At 33.3% G+C, this 27,117-nt stretch overlaps 1 protein-coding gene across 2 annotated transcripts in view; it reads right to left on the reverse strand.

Annotated features, from left to right (window-relative positions):
- The window catches only part of LOC118205481 (uncharacterized), a 370,084-nt gene that overhangs the window by 2,027 nt on the left and 340,940 nt on the right, over positions 1–27,117 (reverse strand). For both annotated transcript variants that reach the window (XM_085826166.1, XM_085826165.1), the window contains 5 exons: positions 23,715–23,816; positions 16,842–16,937; positions 14,940–15,035; positions 12,019–12,132; positions 6,113–6,253 (listed from right to left, as the gene is read on the reverse strand). In XM_085826166.1, the coding sequence (XP_085682292.1) occupies positions 6,113–6,253; positions 12,019–12,132; positions 14,940–15,035; positions 16,842–16,937; positions 23,715–23,816 (549 nt within the window). The remainder of the gene's footprint in view (positions 1–6,112; positions 6,254–12,018; positions 12,133–14,939; positions 15,036–16,841; positions 16,938–23,714; positions 23,817–27,117) is intronic.

The raw sequence follows: 27,117 nt of genomic DNA on the forward strand, positions 1-27,117 counted from the left end.
AAATCTTTTTACACATACATGTACAATAATTACACCATATTTTAATGAATAAAACTGGACTGATACTTCAATTTTTTGCATCCAGATTATTTTAACGTAACTGAAGACACTGCATTTAATGTATTAGGCGATATTTGACAGTAATCACTAAGGTGGCAACGTCTCGAAAGTTCTCAAAATTTCAAGCTCATATTTTTTAATTTTAACATGATTTTGCTATTGGATATTCTCGCTATTCTGCCTTCTCTATAAGAAGCTGAAAATAGTAAATTAGTGTTTTATTGAATCTTCACCGGAGTCTTATTGTTTACTACGTGTAGTTCCTCTTAACTTCGGCAAATATTTTCGGAAACTTTCAGCCTCGGAATTACTAGTTTTTGAGTAGTGCCTTCTGTTTTGAGAACCTACTTGGGTCTGTAATCCATGCCCCAAAATTAATGTTATGCATAAACATGAGCTTATGCTAGAGTTTTATGACAATGTGCAATCTTTAGTCAAAGAAAGTTACTCACATTCATTACACTTAGATAGTAATTAAATTTGTACGAGCTCCTTATTTTCAACTTCTCATAACATTATTTGGAGAAACACTCTAAATTCTGCATGAAATCCTAAATATCAACATTATTAGTTAATTTTTGAGAATCTCACATATTTTATGTGTAGAAAGAAATGTGATTCTGTTGGGAGATACACTAATCTCATGCACTAACACTATCCATTTATTCCTATTCCATTATATAAGTATTTATCTTTACTGAATAGTTGATATTTGTTTATTTGTTAAGCTCTAGTTACTACTGTGAGTAATTAACAACAAATTTACAAGCTGTTGACTTCCTTCCTTCGTGGTTCACCGATTTTCACCGATTCAAAGTTTTTCACCGAAACTGACAAGCAAAATCACCGATTTTGCTTGTCAGTTTTGGGTGAAAATTGGTGATAATGCATGGCCTTGGAACATTTTGTGGTCCGATTGCTTCCATTTTGCCCTAAACAAAGTGCTGAATACTCAGAACTGTAACATACGGTGTACTGTAAGTTCCAATATTTTAAATGAACACCCTTTGCATTCTGTATACGTGATTTGTAAGATTTGAGTTTACTGCTTATTTCATAGCCCCTTTTTATTCGAAAAGTGCTCTCCTGAAGACCCTAAAAGTGTATCGTAGTGTATTCAGCAAATGATTCATTCATTCATTACAAGAATGAGAATATTTAGAGCCTATTGTCTTCATGTAAGATAAGGCAACACCAATAGTAGTCAACAAGTGAAAGAACATCGTTGAGCTCACTCTGGAAATGATAGGGTAATTTCGTGAACTTTTTTGAAAGCCTAACTTCTTCATTTACTGGACCTGAATTCTAGTAACTTCTGGGCTTCGTAATTTCTGAAAGATCATTTCCACGAAGGATGCATATTTGGACTCTGAATGAACTGAAAGCAAGAATAACACGCCATATTGTTGCAGCTCCTGAAGGAGTCCTTTGCTTTACTGCTGCATATGTATAACGCGTTTGAACAAGTCATTAATGTAACGCGCCACAAACAAATGCTGTAGCTAAATAATGTTTCCAGTTTGTATTTAATGTTCTTTATGCGCCACCTTTTTACGCAACGACCGAATTTTAAACTAGCAGATTTAGTGCAGTTTCCTTCAGGGTCCCTGAAACATATACACCACATTTAACCAGATCTGATATTGATCTGATATGTGTCTGAGAAGAAATATTTTAATCATCTTCTTTTCAGAGCTCTTTAACTCAAAATCTAAACAATGAAAGTAAAGAATAACATTACAGAAATCTATAATATAAATTGGACGTTTCAATTATTTAAAAAAATACCGTGAACTGTATTACTTCAAATGGAAACCAGAGAGAATAAAATATTCCAAATAAAAATACAGCCACTGAATGCTGAAATGAGATATTCTGCAAAACATTAATTTTTCATTTTTTCCCGCATGAAAGATCAAAGTTTTTGCAAAAAGGGCGGGCTCTAGAGGATAAGGTATAAGGTATTTCTCCCGCCATCTTGGCATGCATTCGTGGTGTGGTAGTCTGCACGCTGGGCACGTATTCCAGAGATCCTTAGTTCGATTCCCGGCGAAGGCGTTGCTTATTTTTCATCTTGCCTGCTTCTAAAAATTAAATGTCTCTACGAATAATAGCCTTCCAAATATCTTAAGCTAAAGTTCTAAAGTAAATTTCGTAAGATAGTTAATGCGATTGAATAAGTGAAGGAAATTAGAAGAAGATTTGGAGGAATATATGAATAAACAAGGTCGTAGCTTAATATTCATATACTGTAAATACATGAAAACACAACATTTTAATTTACAATTGACATGGGAAGAAAATGGGTTTTGAAACTACAGTACTTTAAATAATACTAAGAGAAGTCTGCGATGGTTATAAAGCTTCCGGACAATCATTTATTAAGTTTTGTGAGGTATTTCAAAATGATACCCAGTGATTAGTTGAGAATTATTCCATTCAGAATGCATTTAGCAGTGTGTAAAGTTTCATTCTAAGCAGCGATTATCTTCATTCCAAACGAAAATATATCAAATTATTAGGCCAAACATGATAAAATAAACATATTGCTGTAAGCTTATATTACTTTTATTGCTATTAAAGATATTATTGTTGTAAGCGGGCTTTCGTAATGGATTGAATGCACACAGAACCGATTATAGTTTGATGCAATTTATTTTACCAAATGAAACACTTTGCAGTTCTGGAACTTTCCACAAAAGTACTGGTATACCTCTTCTCAGTGTAACAGAGCACAATCAATAGCTACCACTTTTAACTAATAATAACGTTAAACACAACACAATGCAAAGCGCATCCACAGAGCGAAGCTCGCGCGATCTCTCAATAGCTCATTATTAAAAGTCAAATCTCTCAGGAATCAAAGTCAACTCTGAAGGTAAATAAAATGAGAACTGGTTCTCTCTCCGGACTTATATAGTTTTTCTCAGGCCGCTAAGAAAACACTAGTACCTTCCATTTCTCGAAATTAATAGGAGACATACAAGGGCCGAGTTTGATTACAGTTATATGTAGAGTTCAATCATATTTATTCAATTACAATTATACAGGAACCGGACCTAATAGTCGCCAAGTGTGGCGACTTTGGGCATTTCTCGCCAAATTTGGCAACAAAAATTAGTCGTTAAAAACCATTGCGATCTTGGTGATATCTCGCCAATCTAGCGAGATAACATTTTACTTCAATGTTAAATAGACTTGCTCCTGTAGCTTCATTTTTCCGGAAAAGCCTCGTTTCTCAAGCATTTAATATTTCATTATACAAAAGGTACTACAATTTCAAAGAAATTATTTACATATATACAAAAGTCGTAAGTCGTAAAATTATTAATATTCCTTCCTTTCATTTCAAAATGCTTTTTAGTCACTGTGTCTTCATTATTAATAGTTTCTTGATAACTACTTTATTTCCAATTTTTTTATATAGGAATATTTTCATTCTGTGTATCTAAGCTGTTGCCATTTCCTTGCTTTTTTTCATTTTTCCTTAATGGCTTATAAATTCATAGAACTGAAATTCACATATCTGAAAAGGAAAGTTTACATAAGAGTATTTTCATTTTTTGAATCTATATCATTGTCATTTCTTTACTAAATCTTTTATTTCCATTTTCATATTGAGTTATAGATCAAAAGAAAAGTCGTTGACAAAAATTAAAAGAAAAATTTCACAATGCTTTTATTCTGTGCTTCGATATATTATCATTGACTTTGTATATTACTTCCATTTACAAAACGAATTATAAATCCAATAAGTTAAACAACAATAAAATGGAAAGAGACAATTCACATACGAATATTTTTATTCTACATGTTTACATCATTGTCATTTCCTTATTAAATTCATTAATTTTTTAATGGATTATATACGAAAAGCATTAACCAAAATTAAAGAAAAAAATTGAGAAAGCCTGTTTTTAGGCTGTGTCTCTACATCACTATCACTTTCTTATTAAAACCTTTGTGTCCCTTTTTCACGAATTGTAAATATGTAAATTAGACATTAATAAAAATAACAGATATAATTTATATCAACTTCGTTATTTTCATTGCCTTAACGGATTATAAAACTATGAATTACACACTAATAAAACTGAAATGGGAAATTTACATAAGAATACTTTTACTCTGTGTATCTACACTACTTTCATTTCCTTGCTAAACAATTTATGTATATTTTCTTAAAACTATACTTAATTAAATAAAAATATTCGAAAAATGTCTTACCTGCAGTGATAATGATCACCAGTTACTTCACATTTTCCTCTTACACAGTTATTCTGGCCACATATATATGTGTAAAAATCATATATTAACCATTTAACCAATGTTTGCTTCAATCTTCACTATAGACTAATATATTGGGTATAATAGTATTGGTATTATTACATATCCAAGTAACAAAATAGATATGGTATAATCATATCAATAATATTAGGTAATATAATCATAGAATTCCATACTTCACTACTTGCAAAGCCATAATTGCATAAAAATAGATCATAGATCTGCATCTCATAGCCTTCAATTATTTTTCCATCATTAAGACAAAGTTCCGGGCATTTCAAAAAATAAAAGATGTGATTTCTTTTGCGAAACACACAAATCAGTTTGTACGGACGTACTGAATATTGGTTCAGAACTTTAAATTTAAATAAAGAGAAAGAAGTTGAACATAATAAAGTATACTTGATAAGGGTGTAGACGTTATATAAAGAAGCCTAAAGACTATGCCTTTTATTTAATTAATATCTGTTGATATCTGTATCTGTGCCATTTTATTTAATTAGTAATTTCCATACGTATTAAGAAGTGCATTTAATTTTTTATTTTGTTATTTTAATAGCTATAATTAATAATAATCCATAATATGTCTTTTTTACTTTCTTGAATGTGGTAAAAGAAATTATTTTATTAAGGTAGGTTTTTTTTTTTTAAGTACGTTTGTGAATATTGTTTGGAATTTCGCGCGTGTTCAAAATGAATGCCCGCTCCGAAACCCAGTATTCTATGTAAAGATTCCGACTCCCAGTAGTCTATGTAAAGATTCTGACTCCCAGTATTCTATGTAAAGATTCTGACTCCCAATATTCTATGTAAAGATTTCGCCTCCCAGTATTCTATGTAAAGATTCCGACTCCCAGTAGTCTATGTAAAGATTCCGACTCCCAGTATTCTATGTAAAGATTCCGACTCCCAATATTCTATGTAAAGATTTCGCTTCCCAGTATTCTATGTAAAGATTCCGATTGCCAGTATTCTATGTAAAGATTCCGACTCCCAGTATTCTATGTAAAGATTTCGCCTCCCAGTATTCTATGTAAAGATTCCAATTCCCAGTATTCTATGTAAAGTTTCCGACTCCCAATATTCTATGTAAAGATTCCGCCTCCCAATATTCTATGTAAAGATTCCGATTCCCAGTATTCTATGTAAAGATTCCGACTCCCAGTATTCTATGTAAAGATTTGGACTCCCAGTATTCTATGTAAAGATTCCAACTCCCAGTATTCTATGTAAAGATTCCGACCCCACGTGCACTGACGTGGGGGGGGGGCTTTGTGGTGTGAGAATAAAATGTTTAAGAAAATTGAGCCATCCACTGACTGTGAAATGCAGTCAGTCATCTGCTTCGGTTTGTAGTGTGACAATAAAATGCATTTTAGAGTGTAGTAAAATGTGATACGCTTTGTTTGTTGAGAATAAGATACTTTATAGAGTGCAATAAGATGTGACACATTTGTTGTGTGAGAATAAAATGCTTAAGAAAATCAAGCCATCCACCAGTTGTGAAATACAGTCGAACACCTGGTTCGTAAAAGCAAGAAACATGACAGCTACTGGATTTTCCTTGTCAAGTATGTTACGTGAACGGTGATAACTTTCACTTTACATATCTTTACATATTTGGAACGACACTAAATATGTAAATCCTTGCGAACCTGTCTTTGAAATTGGTTTTCGAAGAGCGCGCTTGTACAGAAAATTATCTATTGTATTTTGCATTCGCTAGTATAATATGCGTAAAAGGCTTTAGTATGAGAAAACTTACCTTCACATCCAAATTGTTCGGGATCGGCATTCTTTCGGAGGCGCCGAAAACCTTCTTTGCAAACACATTTGTAGCCTTCATCTGTATTCACACATACCGTTGAATTGGGGCACTTTTCCCCATCTTCGCAAACCGGAAATCCTACACAGTGATATGCAAATGTTTTGCAAACTTTCCTTAAGCATTTCATTTCGGATATATACATAAAATAAAAACATCAAAATATTAACACGTAATAATAATATAAAAATTCAAAAAAAGCGTTTCCTAAAATGTTGATATATACATACACTGTAGATTATATATTGATATATATATTATATATTAATGTAAAAGTGAATGTTTACTTTGAAGTTTCATCTCATTATAGAAGCTCATACGCAAATCCTCGCAGTGTGGGTTACAGCCGAAAACATCGCGGACGAAAACGTGGCGAAGAAAACAACGCAAGGCAAAAACGTCGTGCTACAAAACATCGTGGGAGAAAACATCGCAGTCCTAAAACATTGTGGTACAAAACATCGTCGTCGAAAATAAAGCGGTTCAGAAACTTCGCAGTTTAAAAACATCGTCGTCGAAAATATCGTGGTAAAAAATAAAGTATCTACAAATCGTCGCATGACGATAACATCGCAGATATGCTTTTTTCAGACATGCTTTTCGCAGACATTCTTTAATAACTGTAAATTTATATTCCTATAATGATTTGTGAGCGCAAGGTGGAAAGAAGGATAATTTTTACTTTCATATTCTTTTATTAACTAATAAATTTTTGCTGAGAAAATAAGAAGGAAACTTAAGCATAGAAAATTAATGCAACTTATAGCACTTAATGGAATTTTAAACCGACATAGTTAACTAACAAAGGCCATTAATAAATCATTTTTGTAATGCTTTTACTGGTAATTTTTCATGAAAAGTATAAGCTATAAGTTGCATTTAATTATCTATGCTTAAGTTTCCTTCTTACTTTTTCAGCAAAAATTTATTAGTTATTTAAAAAATGTGAAAGTAAAAATTATCCTTCTTTACATCTTGCGTTCACAAATCATTATGGGAATATCCATTTCCAATTATTAAAACCTGAAAAAAAAATGTCTGCGATGTTATCGTCATGCGATAATTTGTAGATACTTTATTTTTTACCACGATATTTTCAACGACGATGTTTTTAAACTGCAAAGTTTTTTAACCGCTTTATTTTCGACGACGATGTTTTGTACCACGATGTTTTAGAACTGCGATGTTTTCTCCCACGATGTTTTGTAGCACGACGTTTTCTCCTTGCGTTGTTTTCTCCGCGACGTTTTCGTCTGCGATGTTTTTGCCGCGATGTTATCGGCGGACACCGCAGTGTGATATGGAGGATAAGCATTGCTTAGAGATATTCAGTTAACTGATGTCTTGGATACACTAATTAGTGGCTTAAGTTTTATTAATCATTGGGACTCAGTCCAGGTAAGTAATAGGATTGTGCAGGTAAATAACGGGATTTCGATCGATAAGCAGATAGCACTCGGGAGCTTGTGCATTATTTCTAGTATTTGCTATATAGATGTGTTTAAAGTAAATCAGCCGCTTGCGCAACTGATATTCATAGCTCTATTACTATGCTACTTTACCTGCAAGGATGTCTGTAATTAAGATGAACTGTCAAAGACTGTTTTGTAAGGTTTTCTTTGGACCTACACCTCTTTGCAATCTTTTATTTAAAAAAAGTTACAATTTTAATTGCTCATTACCTCCGAAGACACTCTTAAATACTTTATCTATCTCTTTTTTTTTTTTTTTTTTTTGTTCTTTATTTCTTACAGATTTTGTGCTTCATTTTAGCTATTAAAGGACCACGGACACTTCTTAAATGCATGAAGAGCATTAATTTTTAGACTGGTTTTTATTCTAAGCGGAAGCAATTTTTTAGCTTTTCTTAATATTGTATTGGTTTATTAAACAAGAAACGTACACAGTATTGTTCGAAACCACAATCTTAACTTTTCCAAAGATGATGTCTTAGAACTCTCGGACGTCATAATGGTGAAAACTGAGCTTAATATTTCTTAAAAAGCAAGCAAAGGAAATATGATATTAAATAAATTTAATATCATATTTCTTTTGCTTGCTTCTTTCATTTGCTTGCTAAAATTATTTTAACTAATAATAGGGTAAAATTTGTTAAAATTTCATTTCGATGTTAAATTAAATTTTAATGAATTGATGTACATTCACTTTATGTTTTGACGCATTCACTGATAGTGAATCCACTCAATAAAAACAATAATTTTTTAATGTAAATTAATGAAAATCAATGATATGCATTTCCAATACCGAAACACTCATGAGTGCTATAACAGCATTAAACATGATTCCTGTATTAACATAATAATAGAATTCTATAACAGCATTAAACATGATTCCTGTATTAACATAATAATAGAATTCTATAACAGCATTAAACATGATTCCTGTATTAAATTATTAATAATAGAAATTTTGACAGTTTTAGAAAACAGAGCAAAACTCTTTAGTTTTTGGCCACTGAATTGATTGCATTTCTTCCGTGTAATGATGTATGTGCCCTCTATTTACATTCATGTGTGTTGACGTACTGTATAAATATTAAAGGGAATGGGAGCCAAGGCTTCTGCAAAATAACTAAATTCTTTCAAAATATTGAACAATTAAGTGAATATTTATACTTATTTCATTTTATTTTGATTTTTATCTCTTTTGTATTTTGTTGTTTTTATTTATGTATTTATTTAATATATGTAAGTTAGTTCATAAAATTAATTTATTTGGAAGTTTTGTTTATTAAATATGTAGCTATATAGTACGCTTTTAAGGGTTTATTACATTTCTGCGCTATAAACCTCTTAATTTGAGATTAATCGATATATGATGAAAAAAATGTCGTAAAAAACAACTTCCGTTAGAACTAAAGGTATGGGCAAACCAAAATGAAAGACCCGCGTCCACCCAGAGAAGTCGCTTGTTTAGTGATTATACCCTTAGAATTAATGCACCTTAACGAATCGTAAAACTTCATAGATGACATTATTTATATTTTTATTTCATTTTCTGAGAACTACGATTTGCAATGAGAGAAAATTTCTGCAATCATTTATAAATAGAAGCAAAACATATTTCTTTTCGTTTAATTTCTTAGCTTCGAGTTTCAAAGCGGAGCACATTGAATAGCTCAGATCGAAGACAATTTTAATATACTTAATCATTATGAAAAAATGAATTATTATTTTTATAAACCAATAACTGTAATATCTCTCTTATGAATATGCACTAGAGCAGTTTAAAAAAGAAGTTAACAGGTCATTTGAAATATTCTGCCATATTTGTACGCATAGACTAATATGTATGTGTCTTAAAAATTAATTTGGTCAATTATATTAATCCCATTATAATCCAAATATATTTCCCCGTTTAAGTGCTATACAAAATTATTTATCTTGTCGAAATTTTTCCTTTCAGACTGGAACCTTTATTTAAAAGCTCTATTATGACCTTGACATAATGAAGTTTTATGCATATATTTGTCTAATAAACACTGTTAATGCACTGAGGCAAGGTTCTTAGCACACTGTTACACTTTGGTGAAAATTCTTGAAATCATATTAGATTTCGCATTATCTTAGAATACGACATTACTTTTATGTTATGTCAGTGTGAGAATAGTAACTTCTCACACCACGCAGTTTGCCGGCAACACAAATTTTAATCGTTATCATGGAACTGCACGTGTGTATATAAGCACCGGTCAGACTGGTTTCTTCCCTTCTGCGCCCGTGACCTTCCTGCAGTCGCTTGGCAATTAGCGACGTCCCACGTTGTGCGGTTTTATGTTCCTGCATGTAGTGCTAATGGAGTTGCATCGTTCCTGATATTTTCACATGCAGTGTCATGGTATTTTTGCATAAAAAGAAGCAGAACTAAAGGTTGCGATTTATTTAGATGAAAATGCTCAGTGTTAAAATCCATCTGCCACGATACCGTTCTAAAACATCTCAAGCAGATTACCTATAGGTCTTCGACTTCGGAATGTGCATTACCCATCGATGTGTGACCACGTGATTATTTTAAGTGTGTTAAAGAATGTGAAAGTGAAAAAAAAAAAAAGATCTTGCACATGTACAAAAATATTATGGGCACTGCACGAAATTAATATGAGAAAATTGTGATTGCATATATGTTCGATGAGACCGGATTGTAATTTATCTCCGAATAGTCACGTTTCGGCATTAGCCTACTATTCCATTTTAATTTATCCCGTTTTGTGTTCTAAGTTATGATATTTTTATATTTTATGTGTGTGTGATAAATGTTCCATATTTAATCCAGAAAATGTGTTTGATAAAATAAATGTGAGATTAGGAAAGAAATTTGTCTCCGCAAGTCTCATGCATGTGGGTTATTGGGTAAGTCAAATATTTAATTATTCTTGTCACTAGGGTTTAATTTGCAATGTACTACCACTAAGAATTCAGGGCAGTAAATATTGGGTACATGTAAATTTAATTAAGGATTTCTAGATATATATTTGGTTAGATTGTCACATTACAACGCCTCCTAGTAGTGCACACCACGACAGTCAGTTACTATCGTATGTTTTTATAGTAAACCAAAAGTATGCAATGAGGTTTTCATTGTGGTCTACATATGAGCTATATCAATCTCTGTTCATACAAAAATCTTCTTGATAGAAATTTCTTCTTTAAAACATTTTGTGAAGCTTTTCCGATTGTTAACTAACTACTTAGCTTTTCTTGCTAATAAAGGGAATTGCGGGGTCTTATTCAGACACCTGAAATTCTTATTAGGCACAAGATAGGCTCTGGACATTAATTCGTGCATAGTTTGGCTCGTCCTCGTCACTTCGGTCGTTGCCTGGAATAGACGGTCTACTCACTTCATTAAGGATAAGATATAGGTGAGGTGATCGAACCCAGTTAGCTGCCCTGCCCATTTGAATAATCTTAATTAGGAACCAACCACATATGCACTTTTCTCCTAGAGCCGAGAACATTTGTTCCTATCAACTTTAGATATCAAATAGCCCTATAAACGACTCCGATAGGGTGCCAATTCATAAAACCATCAAGTACATACAAAATCCAGTTCCTGATTCGATCTAAAGATTCGATCATGCAATGCTTCCTTAGCATTGCAGCAGCGAAAAACGTCTTTACAAATGTACGCTTGCTAAGTCTCTTAATTATGAGGCATCAGTTTAGTCAGTTTTCGGTTTTACCTTTCACATGTAGATGGTTAAATTTACCTCCCCTAAACTCTGATAGCTGAATGATTTTCCTTTACATGATAGACGAGAATTTGAGCTAGTATTATTAGAACGTTATTATTAATGGATTACTTCATTCAGGTTTACCTTCAGTTGCTTCATCTCTTTCAAGAAATTTTGCATTCTGAAACTGAGCATTTTTAAATGATGATAGTTTTTGATTATTTCACTGGTATGCATACTGAATATGTTTAAGCAGTTCGAATTGAAAGAAATCACTTTCTTTTTAACTTTTTTCTAAAAATTATTTCAAAGGCTTTTCCTTTTAAGAGTTTGGAAGTGCATATTTTAGCCACAGTAGTAATGATACATAGGTCAAAGATTTGTTGGTAAACCATTTTTCTAGAGGTACACTAAACGGGAAGTTAATCAGTTTTTATCAGGAAAATATTCATCACTGTTATGGAAATTTAGGTTTCAGTTATCTCGAGGAAAGATCACTTTTATGACGTTTTTGACTTTAAAATAATAATTAAAAAGGAATTACTTCTAAAGGGACACTGATAAAAATGTCCAAAATTTTGTATAACGCAAAGCATAGTATCTATTAAACAGCTTTACATCATTAAATCTGTAAAAATATTAAATTTCTTACTTGAACACCATCCATCTATGTCTTGCATGTAACCTTTAGGACAAAAACATTTTTTTTGAACATCACTTCCCCACACTTCGAAGACGCACTCTGCGTCTTGGCCGCATTTACAAGCTGTAAAATTGAAAGAATGAAAATAAGGTTACATTTTAATGATAAGGTTAGATTCTGATAAAGTTTCAAGTTATCATTCATAGCTTGTCAGCAAAACAACATTGGTACAGAAGTTAAGAAACGTATTACCACTGGTAACAGATGTGTGCAGAAACATTTGCAATCAAACCTACATAATAAAGGGAATAAGTTGCTTTTACATGAGGGTTTAGTAAGACGCCCCCCCCCCAAGCACACACACTTACCGGCTCTGAAACTTGGACCTTAACAGAAATGTAAAAAAATCGTCTAGCTGTTTTTGAAAAGAAAGCCTTAAGATTTCGGACAAACATGTGAGGTCTATTTGCCTAATCGAAGAGATACCTTTGTGGAATTCATTTTTAAGGAAAACTTGGCTTACTTACATTACTCCCCCTCGGAGGAGAATTCCTGGGAAGTACTGGCTAGGATCTGTACTTAGGCAATCTCAACCACGAGGGTATGATAACAGACTTCACAGAAGGCCTGAGGGCTCTCGGAACAGAGTAAGGCTCGGCAGGGACAGTACTGGTACTGCCTTGTCTGCCCTTGCTCTGTCGGGTCGCACAATTGTAGACTGATTATGTGGCGGGACGGCACTAATTCCGAAAGCTGACATAGCTAGGGCGGAAGCTCTCTCGTCAGGAGAGTTGTACTTACATTACACATGGGAAAAACTTCTTTGGACATGGAACCGTCTGTGCAACCAGCTCGTTTACCGTCATTTAAACCCGGTTGAACTACTATTGTTCAATGATTTTATCGCTTAGTGACTGCAGGGCGGAAGGTACTAAGAAAAACCTTTGGTGATCTAAACATTGACTTCTTGCGGCAACATCAGTATGACATAGACTTATATAAAATGATGTTATCCAATCTATTAGAATTAACTGCATCAAATCTGCTGGTCCCATTCGCAATCTATAACTAACAGTATTAGTCGAAAATATTGCTGCGCCTGAGTAATGTGCTCAGCTTAATATCACAATGGGAATTCCCATGATTATTATCACCTGAGGTTCCCTTGGGAAAAGAAGGAAGGGAGTAAAAAGGAGTGACCAATGTCACGTGAAGTTCAAGATATGGAGCTTGGTAGAGCAACTAAAATTTTTTGAAATGTCATGGGACACTAGTAGGCCATTATTCATCTGCAGAATTTCAGACATAATTTTCGGACGAGATATGATAAAACAAAATAATGTAAATAGTCTTTGGATGTACACTGAAATGCATATAATATAATGGTCAGAAGAGGAAACTCAGCTCCATAATAAGAGACAGAAACGTGATTTCTTATTTTAAGCAATAATTATTTTAAAGCCATTTACAATTTTCGCCGTTTCTAAAAGTATTGTTGCGTTTTTCTTCTGACATCAGTTCTTACGTTATTTTCTTCCTTCACGTTCTTATGGAGTTCGAGTGGAGTGAATAACGACGACAACACTTGATGGAATATCAAAACACATTTTATTGGCCGGTATTAATCAGGGCAGCTCCAAAGTCACGTTTTACAGTCGTCGAAGATCTAATATAAACTCACTGAAACAATAAGCGACACAGCCTTCAAGTTATCAGGCCATAACGGTGAAGACAGCTTCACTGCAAACCACGAGAGTACAGCTCCCGACTATGCTTGGTCGTTCTCGGAACTCAACGTATTCTCGAGACTCTTCACGCTATAACTCATGATGAACTCGACGACACACAGAACATAGCTCCCGACTCTTCGGTTCAGTCGTTCCCGGAGCTCATCACGGTCCCTCGACGATACACTAAGAGACTCCTTCGGTTCACTCGACGATCCACTCGGCACTCGCTGCCCGGCTGTCAACTCGATCGACTCCTCACGGACTGACTAACTCGAGACACACCGACTCGCACAGCGGACCAGCAGGGTTTATATAGCTTTTGTCTTGTGTTCGAGAACATTCTGGGTTAAACCGGTAAGAATTCCTTCCAGAAGGTTCTCCATCCGTCCATGACATATCGCAAATTTTGTCGCCAAATGGGAGATTTCTCGCCAAATGTGGCAATTCTGCTTTCCTTGCTATTTTACGGCAACCCTAAAATTGCTTTGCGGGGAAGCCATCTTACTGCGCCTGTACATTTCGTAACAGTGTGTAACGTTCTGTAATCAGTTGCTAACCGCTATCGCTAAACTATTTTCGCCATAAACTAAGGTTATGTTACGTTTTTTCCAACTCAGTCTTACATTGCTCATTAGCAATATAGGACTGAGTTGGAATCGGACTGCTTTGTAAAGCCCACGCAGAGAAGGAGCAGCTTTGTGGAGGATTTTCCAAAGCAAATGGACCTGTATTTACATCACGAAAGTGCCCATGCAGCGAGCATCATTTTGCAGGAATTTAGCCTGGATCGAACAAAAAATGTTTAACGATTTTATCCATTTGGCCACACTGTCAACCAGGAAATTAGGAAAGGGAAAGACAAAAGAATTGCGTTCAGAAACCGGTTTAATTTATAGTGCAGTGCATTATAGTAATGGCAAGCAAGCCACTGTAGTGAAGATTTTAACTTGAGCAAAAATGTAATGCTTTAAGCTTTAAGCTAAAAATAATGCCTGGAAAAGGACTAAATCTTTTATCACGTGACAACAAAGAAGTAAGTTATAATTTAATAATTTGGAAAATGTTAAAATTTTTATTATCTAGTGAACAGTTAAATCATCATTACCTCATACGCACTTTAGAGTTACAATTCATTTTATTTAAAACATTAACATTCAGCAGTATATATCCAATAAGGATATAAAATGACGTTTTCCTTACGTTCACAGTATCCTCCTTTCATCGCATTACCAGGATGACAAGTGCATTTTTTCTGTCCATCTACGATACTGCAATCGCCATTTCTGCAGTCACATTCTAGAAAAAGAAGAAGAAAAATATTTTATGCAATATATATATATACCAAATATGGTAGGGAGACTAATGACTACATGGAGAAAAGATATCGTTAAAACAATTTAGTTCTGGAAGTTGTCGATGAGGGAGAATATGGCGCTATTCTAGTGTAAAGAACTGAGAATTAGGCAAATCAATTGCCTAAAGAAGAAATTTCAGTGCAACACCTCTGTAATATAGCAGATGGACTCCCCCAAAGATATAACAGTATAACGAACCATAGCGCTTAATTCAATAAACACGATTCCTTGGCCAGTGCATTGACCATTTACAATGTGACCACATTCTTGGCAATCATGCATTGCAGCCTAAACACAATATTCTCGACGGCCAAATGTAACATCTCACCAGGAATATTCAGCACAGTTCATGATATGTTGTCCTTTAAGGTCGCGAATTTGGGGCCAAGATAGGCATTGAACTTCAAATAAATCTACAGAAGAAAATCACATGGGGTTAGATTCGGAGAGAAATGCTGCCATGCAAGTAGAAAAAGCGTCTTGAGTCCCTTTCTTCTTTTAAAGTGATCGCGCAACAGACAGTGTACTCGTAGACCAATGTGTGGTGATTGATGCTCCATCCTGATAATAATTACCCGATACAGCAACTGCCTCTACTCAAGAAGACAAAATGACAAAACTACGCAGCATATCATGATACATTTTCGTGGTAACAGTACCGGAATGGGATCCTGTTAGAGTACTGTTTTCAGAAAAGAATAGTCGACTAATGAAATCTACTGCGAAGGCGCAGGAAGTAGTGACTTTTGCTACTCATTTATGTAACTACAAAAAATCATTTATCATAATTTCGAATACTTTTATTTAAATGCCTTTTTACTCATATTTAATTTTATTATAATTATTAGAATTTCATAAGTCATGAATATTAACATTAATGGAAAATAATGATAGTTATTGATACATTAAATTTTAATAATAACATTTCTACACTGAAATTTGAGAAAATTTATTATTTAATAAAAGCAACATGAATGCTGAAAAATAAATTTCTAATAGCATGAAATATTAATTTTATATTATTTTTAGAAACGTTGCGTAAAGCCAACATAATAATAATTAAATAACAATTTTCAGGGACAATAGGAAGTATTTTGCTATGTTAATTAATGAAAAAATGTTTTTTAATATTATTTTAAAAACTTTAAAGATTCCATATTAACAAAAAATATTTGATTAAATTAAACAATGAAATTAATAAATGTAAAACCGTTAAAAAATGGTACATAATAGTTACGTCATTTTGCTTATGAATTTCTATAATTTTGCGTCGACTAGCACTGAAACAAAATTATAGAAATTTATTAAAACAGAAGTATTGTTTACCAGTACCTCTGTACCCGCGAATCATACCATATCACAAATGGAATGCCAATGGACACGGCGCAATAGAAGTAAATCGTAAACTTTGTGAAAAAATTATCTTAAATTACTTGGCTTACTTAAACATTTTCTATTTATAAATCCACATTAATGCATAACAATTGGTGAAAGCATTTGCAGTTATGCACTTCTTATATTTAATTAGAAATATAATATTCCTTTACACCTATAAAATATTATTATCCTGGAAAGAAAAGTTTTGAATTCTGAATTTTATGCGTCTGAATGAATTCCACTTGAATGAAATTGGAAAGCATATTTTAGCACAAATATTTTGTAGGAATACTTTTATTTCCTTTCTCTAATAGACATTTTAATATTTACCAAATATAATAATTATTTAACAATAAAACGTATTACTTACTAATGCATTTCCCGTCAATATTCAGGTATCCTTCATTACAGATACATTCAAACCCGTTTTCCTTAGGAACACAAGTACCATAATAACAGCTGCAAACTGTAAAAATGATTATATCAAATTAAAGGAATGAAAATTGCGATTGTCAGTACAATACACGTTTATAAATTATTATCAGAATGCACATATTACTGCATATTCAGCGTACAATTCCAAATACATGACTTCACTGTTAGAAAACTTTAATTATCGTATACTATGCGTTATGGCCATAAAACAAGTGTATTATTACTATTATTTACGTCTTCCGCGCTAAAGCACTACACGGAAGGGAGGGATTCTTAGGGAAACTAGTTCGTATTAAAAATTTGCAATAGGGAAAAACACGAAAATGCGCATGCAGCCAGCCCGTTTGCGGGTTTCGAAACTCGGACCGAACGACCAGTGTTTAGGGACTCTGTAACGTCCGTATGAGAGCAACATCTCTAGAACGCTGTCTTTAAAAACTTTTCACGATAATGTATTAAACATCGCACCAAAAGCCATATATAAGATTGGTTAATTTTGACTGTTTATTTTATTCTTCACTTCTTTAATCATCTTTGGTTTTTACGCCATAATCACTCACTCACTCACTCACTCTTCACTTCTTTAGAGTCTTGATAAAAGGTATTAAAATAGTATATAACAGAGTTTCTTAAACTGTGGGGTCAAAGGACCTGTACTAGGGAGTCGCCAAAAATTTTAGCCATATTGATATTTCTTTAACTTATTGTAATAATTTTACAATTACCAAATATTTTTACATAATGTGTCTGAAAATAGAGACAAAAGATAAGACATTACAGCTAAAAAAAAAAAAAAAAAAAGGAAACATTTCAATGTTTCTTTTTTTTTTTTTTTTTTTTTAAAAACTAGAAACGTGCATTTTACTTTAAAAATTTATGACCGAAAACTGCAGTAGTATATTACAGTACAAGTAAAGAAACTTAGTTTCACTCACGCATGTGTCGGATTTGTGCAATGCCTATGGGGGTGTCCAGAAAACTTTCGTAAATATTATGAGGTCCCTAAACTAAAAAGTTAAAGAAACCCTGGTACATAGTATAACTACATCCATGGGTGATATTTTACGTAAATAATAATGAACTTTGCATTAAATAGCTATTCTCGTAGCTATGTGCAATTATTTAAGTGCAGTTATTATGTCATTATTTATGTGCAAATGTACGTAATTCATGTTTTCAAGTACGTATATGCAAAATCTGAAGTTAAATGGTTTGCATTCATGTTCCATGTGGGCAAAAATTGCCATGCAGCCAACCCAATGGCCAATATTTGAACTTCTGTCAAACCAGCAGTGTTCATCCGTCTTATCCACGTGACTACTAGCGTGTATGGTATCAAGAATAGCGTAACTGTCCAAAACCAGCATGTAGCTGCGCACTTACCATAAAAGACAGCATAACGAGTATCTGGTAAGCTGTACTTCATTATGATACATATCGTTCTCACTTTGGCAAACGGCCCACCAGCGGCCGATCGTTAAAGTCGCTGAAAATCCGTACTTCGTTCCGAGGTCCGAATCCCGCGAAAGTTTCCCTTAGAAAGTCCTCTACGAAATCATCCCTCCCCTTACACTGATAGCCCTAATGCGCTTTGCAGTAATCTCAATAAACGTAATCAAACCTCACTTGTCAAACAGGCCGTAGCTTAGGCTTTTTTCGTTTTTGTTCCATGTCTGTAAAACACGGATATCTGTAGTTACGGGCGTAATCAGCGAATATGTGGCACGATTCCCAACATTTAATTAAACGTGTTATATTCATACTATACATTTAAATAAGTATAATATTATATATTATTATTTATTTATAGTTTAAAAAATTCTAGGTATCTTATTTATAAAGCATAATTTTAGATCTCACGGCGACTAGAACTTTCGAACAATGGCGAAATTTTAAAATGCAAATTCTTTGACTCCAAGACGGATTTTTATTTTAAAGAACAAATACCCAATATTTGTAAAATTTTCACAAGAAAAGAAAAGGGCTATATATATTCTTAAAATTTTCTGTAATACAACACAACACAGTATGAAATTTTCGAGGAACGTTTTTTGTAGAAAGGAACTCGGGAAAAAATTTTAAATATCAGAAAGCTCGGGAAATGTTAAAATGATAAAATGTTAAAGAGCACTCATTTTTATTTTTGCTGGAAACAATTCTTCTTGACATTACAACACCCTTTTTAAATAATTTCTCGACAACTACTCAGATTTGAGGAATGTTATTTTTGTCTGTGTTTTTATTTAGACATGATTATGGCTTTCCATACATAAAATTTTTGTAATCTTACACACTATCTGCCGAAGAAACACCAACAGTTCTTTTCTTTTCATGCATCATATGGCCATTCATTATATCTTTATTCCATCACATCTTCTAATCATATTTTAAATTTCTCAGGGACTCAGCAGCGGCCGAGCGGTAAAGTCGCTGAACACTGGTAGTTCGGTTCGATTCCAGCGGACGGTGTGGGTGCATGAGCGTTTTCGTGGTTTTCCTCATGTCTTACATGTATACGAGTCATTCCCATAAAAACTCCTCCACGAAGACATCACTCCCCTTAGGCAAATAGCCCATGAGGCTGCACAAAAAAGTGACAGTTTTTATATGTCTTGTTCTAGTAGACCGATTGAAAAAAAAAATTCATTTGCTTTTTTTCCTATCCCCAAAAATACGACTTAGGATATATATTAGATTTATATTGGATTGAAGTTAAGTTTCGAATTGTGAAAGAAGGAATCAAGTAAGTTTAATTTAAAAAAATATATACCAAATTCAATTAGCATTCAGGAGATAAAATTTTGAAAGCTAAATTTTTAAAACCTACTCCTGCAATTTTTCAAAACTTGGGACTTTGGCAAAATTTGAATCATACAATCGAAATATGGAAAACAATAAGTATGTAATAGGGGACTGGAAAGTAATGTCGTTTCTGCGTATGTCGACAACAACATGCTAAAGGCAGAAGTGGAAGCAAATCTATGTCAAACAGTCTTAACCCCTTGGGTACATTTGACGTCTGAGACACGTCATTCACTTTTTGTTCCCTAGGAGCGGATGACCTGTCTAAGACGTCAAACCAAATATTAAACTCTTGGGTACATTTGACGTCTGAGAGACGTCATTCACTTGTCTTCCCTAGGAGCGGATAATTCACACACTTAGCACGAAACATTCAAATGCTGATTTGATAAACACAGGCAAAAGGAGAAAAAATGAAGGTGGCGATAGCGAAACTATTATAAAACGGGCATCTGTGCTTGAGTATAATAAAGGTATGGGAGGCGTTGATAAACAAGACCAATTGCTAGCGTGATTCTCAGTTATGAGAAACTTTGTAAAGGGTTATAAGAAAATGTTTTTTTTATCTAATAGATATGGCCTTTTATAATGCTCATGTTTTATATTCTAAAATCAACTGCACAATGAAGGCAGACATTACTTCCTTTCGTTTAGCTATTGCCGAAGAATTGCTGGAGCAATTGTCATTGCCAAATTATAAACGTCGTGAACGCCCGTCAAGTAGCGATACAAACCATTTGGTTTGGCAGAGAAAAATTGGGCACACTTTCCTGAGAACATTCCGTCAACTAAGTCCAAGTAACACCGTGGAAAAAGGTGCCGTGTTTGTTATAAGCACAATATAAGGAAAGAGACTACGTGGCAGTTCAAACAATGCAAAGTAGCACTGTATTTACTTACTTGCTTTGAAAAATATCACACTCTGCATAATTATTAGTAATTGGTTTTTTGTTATAGCTTGAATTTATTTCATTTAGTTTTATTTTGTTGTCATTAACTTATTTTTGTTTTGCAATTCTAATCACTTGAAGATATCTTAATACTACATATGTCACCAATATTTTAGAAATAAATAAATTCTTACGTAAAATTTACTGCTTTTACATTCTACTCCAAGCAACCAAAAATTATATCCGTTCCACATGCAAAGATTTTCTCAAATAAATCCGTACCCAAGGGGTTAACCAACCTTCGTCGACCATCCAAGAACATTTAAAGCAGAATGGAAAAATAAGCAAAGCAGGTGTTTGAGTCCCCCATAATCTGTCCGAAAAGAACAAAGCCAACCTATCCATCACATGCAACGTATTGCTTCAACAACCACCATACAGAACCGTTTCTTGATCGTTTGATTAGCGGAGACAAAAAAATAAGTCCTATATGATAATCCAAAACACAAAAGGCAGTTTTAATAGGGGTTAAAAGGGTTTACATCCCGAAAAGGCGCTTCTGAGTGTTTGGTGGAGTATTCGCGGAATTGTTCATTTTGAATTCCTGAAACCTGGAAAAACTGTTAATTTAGACATTTATTGAGAACAACTGGATCTAGTGAACCAATCTTTAATCGAAAAATATCCGGCGATTGTCAACAGAAAAGGCGTCATTCTGCAACACGAAATGCAAGGCCGCACTGTGCAGGACGAACACTGGAAAAGTATAATGGGAGGTACTGCCTCACCACCATTATTCGCCCGATATCTCACCCTCGGATTTCCATTTATTCCGATCCCTACAACATTTTCTTAGTGACAAAAAATTTGAAAATTTGGATAATGTTCAAAATGCCATCTCGAGATATTTTACTCAAAAACCAATTGATTTTTATCGGTTTGGGATTGAAATCTGCATACTATATGGCAAAAGGTTGCTGATAACGAGGATGATTATATTATTGATTAAGAATAAAAACTTGCTATAAATTTATTTATTTGAATTTAATGTAAAAAAGCGACATTACTTTCCGGTCCCCCTATTAATTTCAGAAAAAATCCCAACTTTGAGTCAGATTACCTATGTTAGAACAACGCTATATATAAATGTGGTATTCTTTAGTTCAACACAGCCACCAGAGGGTATCACCTATGCGACAGCGAGAGCGAGGCGAAAGACGATGATGTCAGATAGATGTTGATACATGCGGAAGGGGTAACAAACGAACTCTGTTAAAATAACAAGAGTAAGTAGACGCTGAGTAACTATTTAAATACTTAAAGTCATGCTGTATCTAAAGAGCACGAAAGCGCGCAATGGTACTGTTATTCAAATTCAAATCTGTAGCTTTTCTAATATTATTCATTAAATGTCTGTGATGTGTGTACATTTTTTATATCACATCATAATGTGATATACATTCTTAGTCATGCTTTCGAGAAATGAAAAATTCAAATTAAATTTAGAACGGGTGATTGAAAATTAGAACGGGTGATATGTAAGTGTCCCTTTTCTACGTAAGCTGTGCCTCTATCTTGATATTCAGACTTCAGACCCTGCTACCGTTGACAGAATTTGAGATTAATCAGTGCTTCCAACCAAAATACATACTTTTGCTTGAGATTTGAAGTGCTATATTCGCTAAATGATTGCGCTTCATTGCCCAATCTTTTTCCATATACATACACACAGAATTAAGAAAATAGTATGCAAAGTGCTTCTAAAATGTTTTAGAATTAATGTTTTAAAAAGAATTCCAGTAAATCTGTGAAATGATTATTGTCATGTAATATTATTATTGTCATGTAATCATGATTATTGTCATGTAATTTAGATCTCCAAAATATCGTCAGCTTATGGATAGAAATTTTTATGCAGTTTTATCATGTGTTTTGATCCTGCGGAAGTCTGTTCCCATGAATTCGAAAGTTGAGCAAATAATGCGAATAAGGTTTTTGTTGTAAAGTGAGAAGGCAGCAAAGAAGACATTGGAATGTTATGTAAAGCGTGTACGGATCGAGCATTAACACAGTCCCATGTTTTTCGATGGTGCGGACAGTATCATAACGGTCGCGAACATGTTAATGAGTCCATAGCGGCAGCCTTTCGCAGTATCGAACTGACGAGAACTTAAAAAATATTCGACAATTGTAGGAGAAAAATCGTCATCTGTCTCTTCAAACGATAAATTAACACTGCTCACAAAATTGTAGTGGACAATCTTGAAAAAAGAAGGTTTTGTTCTTGCTATAATCCACATCTTTTGATTGGACAGTGGAAAGAAGATCATATATCTGCTTGTCGTAATATGATTCAAATGGCAGACATTATGTCTTGCATCTCTACCATTTGCGACTGGAGATGAAATTGGTGCTTTGCTGTTGATTCTGAAACAAAATGGCAGTCATCTGCTTGGGCAATCATCAGTTTGGGCTGCTTCACCATGACCACAGAAGCGTCGGTTTCAGAAATTTGGAATGAAATGACCATGTTAATAAACTCCATATTTCATGACAGAAGAATGGCCATATTTCTGAAGAGAATTCATCTCATCAGATCTAAAAAATGCTCAATCAAATAATTGGTCTTACTACCTTAACACGCCGTTCACTGATTTCCATTCACTTTAAGTAGTTTCAGCAAAAGAAAAGTATCACAAATTCTTATCCATCCCCTATTATTCACCACATTTGGCGTTTGCATCTTATTTCCTCCTCCCTTTCTTCTTCCTCAAAAGATATTGTTTTAATAGTACTAAATAGATTCAGAGAGCTGAGAGACTTGAACAGTACTCTGAAACAGGAGTTCTGCTACAGAATCATGGAACTGTGTGAACATGCCAAGTGCTGTGTAGACCTTGCAAGGCCTTGCATATTAGAGGTTAACAAATAAGAAAATAGAAGCAATGTTTGTGTAAATGCTTGAGTAAAACACATTCTTTCATTAGACTAAAATTTACCTGAATTAATTGCTTAATATAAATTCGCGTTATAATGAAAGTTTTATTTATGGAACTTATGGAAAATGTTTACAAACACATAATACTAATTTTTTCATTCCATCAAAATATACTTACAGACGCATATTCCATTATATTCCTTAAAAGATTCTTCACATTGACAGCTCTTTTTTCCATTTATGTCGAAAATGCATTTACCGTTTCCTCCACAGTCACATACTAGAAAGAATAAGATACTATGAGTTAAATTAAAAGTTTTAAGCGCCGGAAAAGTGCTGAATACCCTTTAAAAATTTTATTTTCATAAGAGGATACTTAATGATATCTGAATAAATAACCTTAAAGTTATTGAATTGCTTTTATTGCTATTTGTGCTTCTAATACATATTTTAAGTTTTAATTCCCTATAACTATTCATAAAATCTGTTTATTTCGGTGCATTATGATGGACCAAAAATGCTAAAGTTTTAATTAATATTTTTGAATTTTTGAATTTTCACTCTGTAATGTTCCAAACTATAATTTACAGCTAAATGTGTGGAACCTTGAGAACTGGTAAAGCGAATAATCGCTTTAGTTCAGTAGACAGAGAACAGACTCGAGAAGGGCTAATTACCCTTTATTTTTCAAAATAAATTTAACGGGCGGTCCTCTCTCAGGACGTACAGAAAAGCCTCTACTTGGGCTTGAACTCAAGAATAATAAGGAATAAAACTTAACTAAAGAGATATAGCCGAAGCTATCACAATTTTACAGGAGTTGGCCCCTTAACGCTAACTAAACGGCGAAGCAATCAAGGGCCTGAAATACGGCCGGGCGTCGAAATAGCTTCAGCCGGGCGTCGAAATCTTCAGCCGGGCGTCGAAATAGCTCTGACTTTCTAACAAAGTCAGTACTTCAACTTTAAATACTTTCTCCTTCTACATTTGTATTTAACCGCGATTCTGAAAGCACGTTCTGGCAGGAAATTGTAAGCTGAAATTAAGAGAGATAGGACAGTGGCTTTAACTAAAAATAACTGTTAGCAACTTAGGATAAACCTCACGGCTCATTACAATTATTAAGCCGATTATTTGCTCCTGATCCTATTATTTAAGAAAAAAATAATAAAGTATATAATAATAATAATAAAATAATTTTTATAGCTTTAATTTAATTTAATGATAGAGTTGTGTTCATAATTTTTATGGAAGTTTTATGGAAGGTTTAAGAAAAAAAGAATATTTACATAATCAAATTGCAGTTATAATTAAGGAAAATAAATGTAGTGATCATTGTTTATTTTAAATATGATTTATTAAATTACATATGACTAGCTGCTATGAGGCCAGCCTTCGTCTGGCTTTAAAATGTACCGTTAAAATGCGTAAAGGTAACAAACACCAAACATCAAATTTAAAACTTTCACAGAATTTTACTCTGCAGAACAACTTCATCGAAAAAAAAATCAATAAAAATTTATCACATATTAAAAAAATTACAATGAAATATGCAATATCCGTTCATGCAAATATTAATTATCCTAATAAATAAATTAACCAACTTCTTGTTGCAAAATCTTAAATCAAGGAGGAAGTTAAGTAAAGGAAGTTAGAAACTTTGTTTCCTAAAACAAATCAAGCAAAATATTTTATATAATTTAAATTATATATAATTAAAACATAATGTAAAAAATTACAATGAAATAAGCAATAAATCTCATATGTTCAAGAGAAAACAGTCAGCAGTCCAGTATGCAAAGCAATGAATGAAACTTGCCGAAACCACATTTCTAAAAGAATGATATTATCATCAGAAAGCAATAACCGATCAAAATTGTGCTTTGCGGATGACATAATTCAAAATATACAAATTTCTTTACCATCAGCTAATGAGAGAGAGAGAAAAAAAAAAGAAAATTCCTTCTGTTGTGCCTCACGAGACACGTGCGCGTCAGAATAAGAAGATTGCGATGTACGTGTTGCGTATCCACAAATTTAACGAAAATAAACAGCATGAAATAAGAAATATTTTATCTCATATTTTCAACAGTTAGCAGTCCAGTATACAAAGCATTGAATGAAAAAAACTATTGCCAAAACCACATTTATAAAAGCATGAAACTATTCAAAATGATGCGATATCATCAAAAAAGATAAAATAAAAAAACATGTGATTCGAATTTTGAAAAAAATCACTTCGAGATGCATTGGCTCTTGTCTAGATGGACCCATGTACCAAATTTCGTAGCCCTGGGTCTATTAGCTTACGCGCAGCACGAACGAAAGGCACCACACACACAGGCAGACTCTTTTATTATATGTAGAAATTCTTATTTTTGACAGTGAAATTTTCGTTTCTTGATTGAATGTAATTGAAATTTTCAATTACATTTGACCGATGACAACATCTCCTACAAAGGAAAAATTACTCTCCTAAAATGTATTTTAAAAAATCATTCTGCAGTGTAGTAAAGGTTAAAAATTATGAAAATTGCTTACCATTGTCTTGCCTGTCATAATTTTAATGTTATATTATTGGTAAATTTGAATTGTTGGATTTTTTTTTATTTGTATGCTAGAAGATTTCCTTAAGTAGAATCTGATGAATGTAATGATATGCGTTGGTGCATATGATTTAAAGTGAGATCTGTGTCGTGACTAAGGACACAAAAGTTCAAAGAAAGTCAAGAATTTGCAATATAAAACAAAAGAAATCTTCCAAAGTATAAAAATTTACCAGATTTAAAAGCGTCAAAAGAGTCTTTAGAGAATACAAAATTGAAATGTACCATATCTTTCGCAGCAGTTGGAGATGAACTAAACTTTTTGGGTTCTCAACAATTTAGGTCTTATTAATAAAAACTAATGGAAGTATATAAAACTAATGGAGACCAATGGAAAACATTCAGAAAACTTACCAAATTTGTTAAATGATAGGTAATAATTGGGTTTTAATAGCTACCCGCTTAAAATGCTTTACTTCGTAAAATAAATGTAAAGTGGAATTATGGTTTGTGGAAAGCCCCTTATTATTCTCGTGCAAGACAAAGGCAGAGAATAAAAGCGCCATTACTTATCAAAAAATATTTCAAAATGTACCTAGTAAAAGGCTTACAAATATTTTATAACAACCTGAATATAATAAAAATATTTGGAAAAATAAATAATCAAGTTCGTTTAAACAGAATGCTTTTGGAAATAGAATGTACATTTTTATCGACATTCCAACACCCAATACGCAAAGAAAAATGCCTACATCCGTTACATCAAACGTATTATCAGTATCTCAATCTGCAGCCAAGATGTAATCAGAAGCATCAAGAGTTTACACAGATAAAGCTATTTTTACGTCGTTCTACTTCGTAAACTTTTGTTTTCGTAAAACCGGAAGAGGTGTCGTAGTCTTTAGTTACCATAAAGTCACAATAATTATTAAAAATTGTTTGTTACAAGTAATGAATAGAAACATAAAATCGCTTTGTTTCCAAGAGCTCCGCAAAAGATCTTTTGTGGATTTTTTTAAATTGGTTTCGAGTTAA

The sequence above is a fragment of the Stegodyphus dumicola genome, chromosome 11, assembly GCF_044657685.1.
Source record: "Stegodyphus dumicola isolate Sdum_Otavi_A_Nest chromosome 11, ASM4465768v1".
Taxonomy (NCBI): domain Eukaryota; kingdom Metazoa; phylum Arthropoda; class Arachnida; order Araneae; family Eresidae; genus Stegodyphus; species Stegodyphus dumicola.